General features: G+C 38.9%; 1 protein-coding gene and 1 pseudogene across 1 annotated transcript in view; both read right to left on the bottom strand.

Moving 5' to 3' along the window:
• Window positions 1-610: 610 nt before the first annotated feature.
• Window positions 611-3,788, bottom strand: LOC106742140 (annotated as a pseudogene).
• A 1,918-nt stretch (window positions 3,789-5,706) lies between these two features.
• The window catches only part of LOC106743068 (protein takeout-like), a 6,094-nt gene continuing 2,239 nt past the window's right edge, over window positions 5,707-9,561 (bottom strand). The window contains exons 2-4 of the mRNA XM_014616582.1: window positions 8,240-8,527; window positions 6,491-6,640; window positions 5,707-5,968 (exon numbers count right to left, since the gene is read on the bottom strand). Of these exons, the coding sequence (XP_014472068.1) occupies window positions 5,817-5,968; window positions 6,491-6,640; window positions 8,240-8,527 (590 nt within the window). The 3' untranslated portion in view covers window positions 5,707-5,816. The remainder of the gene's footprint in view (window positions 5,969-6,490; window positions 6,641-8,239; window positions 8,528-9,561) is intronic.

Consider the following 9,561-nt stretch of genomic DNA (forward strand, 5'->3'; position numbering starts at 1 on the left):
ATCTCGTTTAGGCCTTACGGAGAAAATTGAGGAAACTGCTTGTGGTAGATTATCCCGCTATCACAGTGCCGTCGTGCGTCCTCCACGTCGATTCTCATTTATCACATTATCGTCAGACGGTCGCGCGAAATGCCTCGTCACGCGTGCAAATAACGCAATTTTGCAGAACGAGGCGGAAAAATTGCATCGTAAAAACGCACACTGCGTTCTCAATCGAGCGAGACTCGATGGTTCCCGCGCAAATTGTGCTCGCACCGATTCCTTCGTTGGAACCGACGACCCTAGAAGGCGAGAGAACATCGCGGATTCCGCAAACGATTGCCGCGCGAGCGCGTAATTTAACGGGAACAATGTCTTTTCAATTATCTTTATCTGCATTTGTCACATTGAAAGATTTGTACAAGGCGGTATTACATATAATCGCCGAAAATTTACACTATACTTAAGAAATGCTGAAAAATTGTGATAGTGCTTTAAATAAATAACAATATTATTACTCAATCACCTGTTACATTTTATATTATTTTATGTTATATTAGATTATATTTTATATTAATATAGATTCAATGGATTTCATAGTATAAAATAATGAAACACTAATATTATTCAGTCCTTTAAGACTACATTCATTGAATCTATGTTAATATAAAATTCCTTTAGTACAATAGGACGAGACAGTAATATATACATATATATTAAAAAAGAAACGTGCACGTATTCTTACAATTGTAAATCCTCGTGATTTGAGAAATCTCACTTAATGTTTAATTCCGTATAAAACGCACATATTATTCGGTGATGATTTTGATCATCAAAACATTAAGTGAAACTTCTCAAATTCCGATCACATTACTTCTAGTCCGTCCAACCATGTTCAGATCGCCGGACACAGCTACGCGTTCGGGAGGAGTTGCGCGGACGAGAACTGCCTGAGGATATTGTTGGCCGCGACCTGAAATATGTCGGATATCGTTTCCTCCAGCAGCGGTTCACTTCTTTCGCGAACACCTTGAAGTTGTCGTTAATGACCGAATTGACGATGTCATTAAGTGCCTTTTCGCCATCGAACAGGTTATCGAACTTTACTGCACCTTCGCCCACGGTGAGATTCAGTTTCAAATCGCTAATGTGTAACTTCTCTATTCCGTCCGAGTCTATGTACTTCTTACACTGGACTCCAGCGGAACCTGAAACGTGTGAGCAAGCAAAATGAGACGCGGGTACGATAATGAAACACCGTGGCGTTGGGAAACAATCGTTTTAAAGCTTTGATTTTGATCATAGACACCTGCATGACAACTATGTAATAACTAGACTGCTAACTCTTTTGTTTATGAACAGAGAAATGGACAGCAGAAATTGTGTATACACGTAATTGTATATGCATACGAATTCTTTACACTAAACTAAAGAAATCTGCGGCCTGCTGGAGGAAATAAAAGCGAAACGCTTGGAAGAACATCAATCTCTTTTGTACTATTTATTATAATAAATATAAGGATACATCCAGCATATATGCTTGCCTTTCTACAAATAAGACACTCCCATTTCTTGTTGGCTTACTCCAGTATATAGTATAGAGCTCGCAAGCATACAAGTTATAAGGAATAGAATTTCGACATTATTCCGTATAACCGCATTCCATATAATCGTAACTATATAATCGCAGTTCCCTATTTCTTTATTATGGATTGCATGATTGTCCATATATCGAAATTTAATTCCTTGCTCCTACTTCCCTATATTTTTTGCTCCTTATTCCTTTCATTATGTCTGAACTACAACTGCGAATATTGAAAATCTATAGTTCATGTCACGTAGATTATAGGTTTTCAGCATTACTAGTGAATATCGGAACACAGGCCTGTTAAAATATCAATCATTTTCTTGTCACCATTGCGACTATGACAAATAATCAGTGAGAATCGGAGAAACAAAGCCGAATTTCTTTAATTTCCGATTTCTCTGAGATCAGGATTCACTATCTTTCCAGAAATTTATTATTGCAAAGCTAATGATTACTTATTTTGAATATTTAAAAGGTGCTGCTAATTCTTTTCTTCTGTGAGGAGATATCATTTCTTGTTATCAAATTCTCATTTGATCTTTATTCAGTTGCAAGAAATGAATTCTTCTTTTCGTGCGAGATGCGATAAATTGAAAATCTGTTGTGCTGGGATATGCGGTATCAGAGTGGCGAAATGATTTGTTTCCCTTTTTCTTCGTAAGAAATTGGTTGCACAATACTTGTCCAGTTCCAAAAGTTGCCATGGAACCGGCCGGAACCACGAATCGGAAGGATCAGTATTTTGCCATCTATTTCGTATTGACCTTCGATGCGAAAATTTGGTATTGCCAACTCGAACTGCAAGTATAAATTCTTAACATCGACCCTGGAAAAAGAAGCACTGAGTGAGAAAAGTCCAAAGAAACACTAGGGGAGGCATTATCGACATCCTCTAAAGTCGCGTACAGGCATTCTTCACGTCGCATTACACAATATAATTGTAAGCGACACGAGAGGAAGAGATGCCGATATTATGTGTGCATTATGCATTCCGTATTGACGGATATTACGATACGACAAATTATGGACTGAATCAGCTCAGGTTAATAAACTTCGCCTTCGCGCGGTTCTCACATGTGGGAAGTCATCGAAGACAGTCGACAACTTCACTGATAGAAGACACCGACCTCTTTTTACCGTCCTCGTTGTTACAATGCCACTTGAGGCTCCATCTCTTTCTCTTTGTGAGGAGAAATGCATTTCGAGTTTCTAACTATTCTTTTCAATAACCTTTTTTTGGGTTTATTTGCTCGCTGTCTCTCTTTTCCATAAAAAGTGTCTCTTTTCCATTATTACAACTAAAATTAAATTTAATAAAGCAAATTCTCTTTTCTAATAAAACCCCTCTTTCGAAAATTAAATAAATTAAAAATTAAATAAATCAAGAGGCACGGTAATGTCACGGCCAATAAATTCTAATTCTAATTCTCTTAAAACTCTCTTTTTCTCTCTCCTCCTTTCGTGAATAAATAGCTTCACGTACGATGCACAAATTGGACTTATTCTCGATAAAATTTGAGACAAGATAGATCTTCTCAGACAGAAACAAATGCGCTCTTATTAGAATGACGTCGACCAATTGAAGAAATTTAATAAGTTTCCACTGTCGCTGATCTCGGTATTTCGCATTTACCCGTTCGTGACGGGAGAAAATTATCATTCTACGTTCTCGCATCGCGTTAATTATTTAAGTTTATATTTCGATATATTCAATTATTTTGAGCAAATCACTCAATTTTTGATACTTACTTTAATTCACTAATCTCGAAATTACTGGCTCCGTACACATATCCATCTTATCCTTGCATGTGTAAAGTGGCCGTTGGACTGAATTTTACTCGCTTCAGTTTCAGTGGATCTAACGCCGGGATGTTATACTCCGGCACGCCCGTCTTCAGGTACGGCTACAGTTTCCTGACACTTTCGAGCATGCATTGCTCGAATTTCGGCAATTCGACACCCGCGTCACATATCTGCAGAAACTCGGCTGCAATTCCCGCGAATGCGTTTAATACTTAATATGTCAGTGTGTATAGCACGCTTACGTGCATGGATGTAGACAGGAAACGTTCCGGTCACTATTTTCTCTCGGCAAATGAATAGATTAAATGAACTTCGTGAATGCACGCGTATTTTACTCACGTATTTCTCGCTGAGCTAGCGCGCCGATCGTCGTCATGGCCAACAGGATCGCAATGAACGTTGCCTTTGTTGGTGCCATCTTTTCCATTGGGGTAGAAGTTCAACGGTTGCCTTCCAGGGTTACCTGAAGCGCAAGATTCGACGACGGGGGTTGCTGGCTCTACGAACAGATAGTCTGCGAGTGGTCAATTTAAAAATAAGTGCCCCAGACAGCGATCCAAATATTTTATAACCGCGTTCCCCTTGCTTTTCCCTCCACCCGAGCCTCTCACTTCTCTTGTCAGTGACTATACGACAGTCTGAGATGACAACTATTGATATTTTCTCTCAAGATGATACTTGCCCCGGCCGGAATGCGAGAAGCACATACGTGTCCGTAGAGATACGCGGCCAGCTGCGCAGCAGGAGAGGGTCTTGTCTTCGCGCTTACAACTCGTTGAACGCGGTCGAAGTGAACCATGAATGGCGACCACCGATCGGCTGCGGATGCAGCTTTGACTTCGTCCTTTGCGGTACAATGGATGCATGCTATAATTAATGTTTCACCTGTCATTAGAAGTGCTCGGTGAGCTTTCGAATTTGATCGACTTATGAGTTTAGACCTTGATTAAATAAAAAAATGTATACTGGGAAAAAAATGTATCCAAATAATGACAAATATATGTTCGGCCGGTGTACTGGTAACACTTTTGCTTATATAAATCCAAATTATTTTATTTTGTTAGAATTACCATAATTACTTTCATGAAAATCTACGGCTTTGATAAAATGTATATTTTATACATACGTACATGTACGAAAAAACACACCATTTCCTTGGGTAAAATCATACCCACGGGTTTATGCAGTTGTTGCGAGCACGTGTTCGCCGACAAGTAAATAAATCAGTATATCATACGCTAATCAAAAGGAACAAGAAGAATTACATATCTGTATATCTATACCTATATTATTATCCAGGTTCGCAGCGAGAGATACTTATAAAGGAGTCGTAAAAGTTATTAATTTCAGACTTTATTGCGCCATGTCCCGAATAGATTATCTCGCGTAACTGGCTGGCATACCGCACGTTAATATATTCAAATCTCACGGAACACGTGCGTTATTGTTACGGATCGACTATGTAAAAGCCCAACATTTTTCTTCCGTCGAAAGACTAAAGCAGGATGCAGTCGTAGCACATGATTCTCTCTGATATTAGTTTTTTTGCATTTTTTTTATTCTTTCCTTTCTGATAATACTGGAGAAAAAGACGAGACTGTAATATATACATACATATTAAAAAAGAAACTTACACGTATACCTACAATTATAAATCCTCGGGATTTGACAAATTTTACTTAATATTTAATTCCGTAAAAAACGCAGACATTAATCGACGATATGAGCAAACAAGAATAACTTAAACATAATGCAGTCACGTGCGCAAATCATTGCACAAAAAAAAAGATCACGGAATGATTAATAGCATGTTGCCTTCGGCTTCTTTTGCATCACGTGAAGTGAAGTAAGAATCAAAGTCAAGTGAATCGGACAAAGTGAGTGTTAGGAAGCGTATGAAGATAATCGGTCGTTTCGCAATTAACGTTCTCGCCGAAATTTCTGAGGTGTGCGCGCGCAGTTACGTATGTTACAGAGTAATATAAAATGATCGCTATGGAAATATATAACAATGCTTCCGGAAAGAGACGAAGCCGAATCTGATATTCCCGGACGGGTATACTCGCTCGAAACCTTGAACTTAACGAACCTTGTTAAATACCCTGTGTATCGCGTGTACGACTCAGTAACCCCACAGCGGCGGCCGCTCCTTTTGATTCGCGCATTTTTTGTGCGATTCGCCCACAAAAAGAACAGAAGATTAGACGGAGACTATTGATCGTTACGCACGCTCTTTTTGCGCGCAAGAGCTCGGAAATACTGAGCGATCGCAGGCGGTCACGTCTCGTCACCCGGTATTTCCGTCGCAATTAGTGCAGCAGAACTGTGTCGCTCGGTTGTACTACGAGAACAGTGCCTTCGTCGCCTCGGGTTCTTCCCTTTTCTTCCCCGAACTAAGTGACGATGATCGATTTTTCCTATCGGCGACTCGTTAGCCGCCAGCGTCTTAATCCGTGATCCAGGCGTCGTACGGAACCTGGGCGAACAGCTTCTCCACGAAGGCCGACATTACTTGTACCAGCTTCCTTCGCAGGTCCGGTTTCATTTCCTTCAGCAGCTCCTGGCTGTTGCTGTTGATGAAGAGATTCAGCGCCGCCACTGGGAATTGAATATGTCGTCATTACACTGCGCGCCTCAGCGCGTTTTTTTCTTTATATAACTATCTATCTGCATTTATTATTTGTATCTCTTTAAGTAGCCTAATTCAATGTTCAACTTTTTGCTAGGTATTTTACACGCAATTAACCGCTGATCAAGGCCAAAGAAAAACGCGAGGGATATTAACGATCGCGTATATTGTCTTAGATGAATTTTTAACATGACGTTTGCGTTGCTTTTTAACGGGTTCGCTTTGCGTTAAATTTGTACACAAATGTCGAGTGGGCCGTTTAGGGCGTGCGAAATATGTTAAATTTGACAGCAAATTTTTTCCCGCGCAGCTGATATAGATTTCAAACGCAAGTTCGAAAGAGCAATACGGGAGATGAATGCAGACGTGGAATCAATGAGATTTCATCTCACAATGAAATCGCATTGCGAGATCCTCTCCTATTCTATTCGAACACGACATTGGCCTAAAAATGTGAAAAACTTTAAACTCCGACGAGAATTGAGACTCACGCAGTATGGGATTGCTGTCGCGCACATTCTCGACGCCCATTTTGATATTCTGCACACTGAAGTCCATTTTTAACTGCTGCAACCTGAGATAACGGTAACCTTGAGCCATAAACGGCTTCGCCCTGATGAAGACCTTGGCCTTGACGCCGTCTGCGAATGAAAAAGTTCGCGAATGAAGTCGCGGAAAATGAAAGTGGCACCCTTTTTACGAGCGCGCATGAGCCGTAATAAATTCACATACATTTACTGCGGGTGTGACGTACTAAAGATGCAACATCTCTATATACACCGTGTCGTGTACACTAGGAAGAAAAATATCTAAAAAATAAAAAAAATATTTTATTCGGTAAGTATTATAATAACATAGTTATTTGAATCTTAATTCTTCTATTTAAATATAATAATCAATTGCTTTCGTGAAAAGTTACAGATTAAAAAAAAATGTATTTTCTTATTCGAGAAGATTTTCTTCAATATGACAAACATATATATTAGTATAAGCAAATATGTTTAGTATCCATCGAATAAATATTTTTTTATTTCTTAGATATTTTTCTCTTAGCATATGTCTTACCATTCCCTAGATTGAAAATTGCGCGATTTTTAGCCTTTCATGTGTACGTATAAGGTCGGAAATTGCGTACATATTTCTAATTTTAATGATAAGACATCTTTGATGCAGTGTGTACATCAGGTTGTCTTCAGGTAGGTGCAAACTGGTGACGCGAAGAAAAGCCAGAAGAGTCTCTCTCTCTCTCTCTCTCTTTCTCTTTCTCTCTTTCACAAATATATCTATCGCGGCAAGTAGATAGTGTTGCGATTCATAAGGCGCCCGATAAACTCTGTAAGGAGCGCAGGTCAGTAATAGCTGTTCGGATTGCAGCAGTGAAGAATTCGCTTTACTTCATGCAACATCAAAAACCGAGAGGAATCGCTTTATAGGACTGGCGAAGAGACACCTTCATTACACATCGCCATTTTTAATAGCATTAATAGCACTCGAGCGAACTTTGTTGACAACAAATTTAGATTGCGCAGATGGTGAAAGCCACCGCTATCGTGACACACTTGTGCTACGGGCGTTTTACTCGGTCGAATCTCACGGCGCGACGAATGAACTCTAATTTCTCGGAATATTAAAAATTTTCCTCCTTCTTTTTCTATTTTATAAATATATGCTTTTTTCTAAACATTAAATAAATTCGCAGAAATGAATCGTGCGCCGGCGGCTCATATTAATCAATTAAAAGCTATTTACAATCATAAATTGACCTTTATAAAAATATATATTATACTTTTTGTTTACTAAGGCTACCAGAAAATGAAAAAAAAAATTGTTTAGCGGAAATCAGAAAATGTTTTACCAAAAAATTCAATATACGTTCATGGTTAATTAATGATATATATTTTTATTGTAAAATATGAAAAAGCATAAGAAAATATGAAATTCTTATAAATTACATGTTCTAAATGTATAATTTAATATGTAAGTATGTAAAATGTACGCATTTAACTGCGTAAAATGACACGGATAAAACGTATAATAAAACAATACGCGTGAAAATACATAAAAAATGATTACACGATTTCACGTACGTAAGTGTGTATAAATAACACACTTGGATTTGATCGCCGATCCGACAACTTTGTTCTCTCAATATAGTTTCCATTTGATAAATTAATTAATAGCGTGGAATGGGCAGGGGGGTGATTAAATTGATTAATCGCGCCATAATTCCGGTAACTTACCGTATTCGCCCCAGTAGTCGCCGGCGCCGCTCGCCTGTACCAAAATCAAGGTCCCGCTGGACCGGTACCTGGCGGCCGCTCTGATTTTGGGAATGCTGAGCGCTAATTGCAGCTGCACCTCGTCGTCGCTTAGACGCGTCCTGAGGCCAGTCACTCGCAGAGCGGAAACACCCTTTGCGGTAATCTCCTTGAATTGCGCCCTGTAGCCGTCCGGACCGCCGCCAAGCGAGATGTGCAACTCGTCTAAGATAATTGGTTCCACCTCGGGGTAACCCAGCTGCGGTAGACCTGCAGTTGCGATGCCAAAGCGACGATTATAATACGTCCCGCCACGAAGGACGCGGTTCGTTGAGCGTAACTAGGTGTTCGTGCGCTCCCTCGCGAGATTTGCCTTCGATTCATCGAGAATTCGCCCGGCTTTCGACTGCCACGTTTGAGTCTCGTTTGTATTAATTAAGGTAATTCATGTTAAAGTAGTTGGCGTGACAATTTAATGTTAGAATGATAATGGTTAATAAAACATTAAGCAGCTTGAGAAATCTGTAGTAAATGCATTTATAAACACGATGACATAGAACTTTACACTGAAAGGATTTAGCAACAAATAACAAGATTTGGTTTGATATTTGCTATCAAATCCTTCCTTCACTGTAGCAAGAGAATACCCACGTAGCACATGTCAGTTTTATATACGTTCTTTAAATGTATATAACGTTTCATAATCGTATTACAGACGTTTAAAATCGTATGAAATTAACTGTGCCACCTGTATACTTGTGCCAATAACATATTAAAATATTTCAATAACTACTTCTAAATCAGACCATTCTGAACAAAAAGTTCTGTACCATTTTGCAAATAACACAAATTTTTGAGTTATTAATTAAAGAAGCCTCTATACATGGCTATTTTCAATAATTAATAGCTCGAAATTTTGAATTTTGTTTGCAAAATAGAAGAGAACTTTTTCGTTCACATTGACCTAAACTACAAATATGTGACGGTTGGCACGCCTTTCGTCAGACACCCTATGTATATATACAAGGTGGGCCATTTTAATCGACCCAGTCGAATATTTCGAAAATCAAGCCCGGGAGAGAAAAATTTTTCAGACAAAAGTTATTTGGTTTCGAGAGGACTATAAGATGGTACCATTGGTTTGACCTTGAAGAATTATTTGAAAGTCACATGAAAGTCACCTCAATTTTTTTTAATGGCATCCTCTATTTTTTATTACATATTCTTGTAGCTGACCTCGAGAGATTTCCAAAACACTATAATGAAATGTTTCTTCATTGAGTACTTTTCGAGTTATAAAGCTC

Source organism: Dinoponera quadriceps, unplaced genomic scaffold (genome assembly GCF_001313825.1).
Source record: "Dinoponera quadriceps isolate SergipeBrazil2010 unplaced genomic scaffold, ASM131382v1 scaffold3, whole genome shotgun sequence".
Classification (NCBI taxonomy): domain Eukaryota; kingdom Metazoa; phylum Arthropoda; class Insecta; order Hymenoptera; family Formicidae; genus Dinoponera; species Dinoponera quadriceps.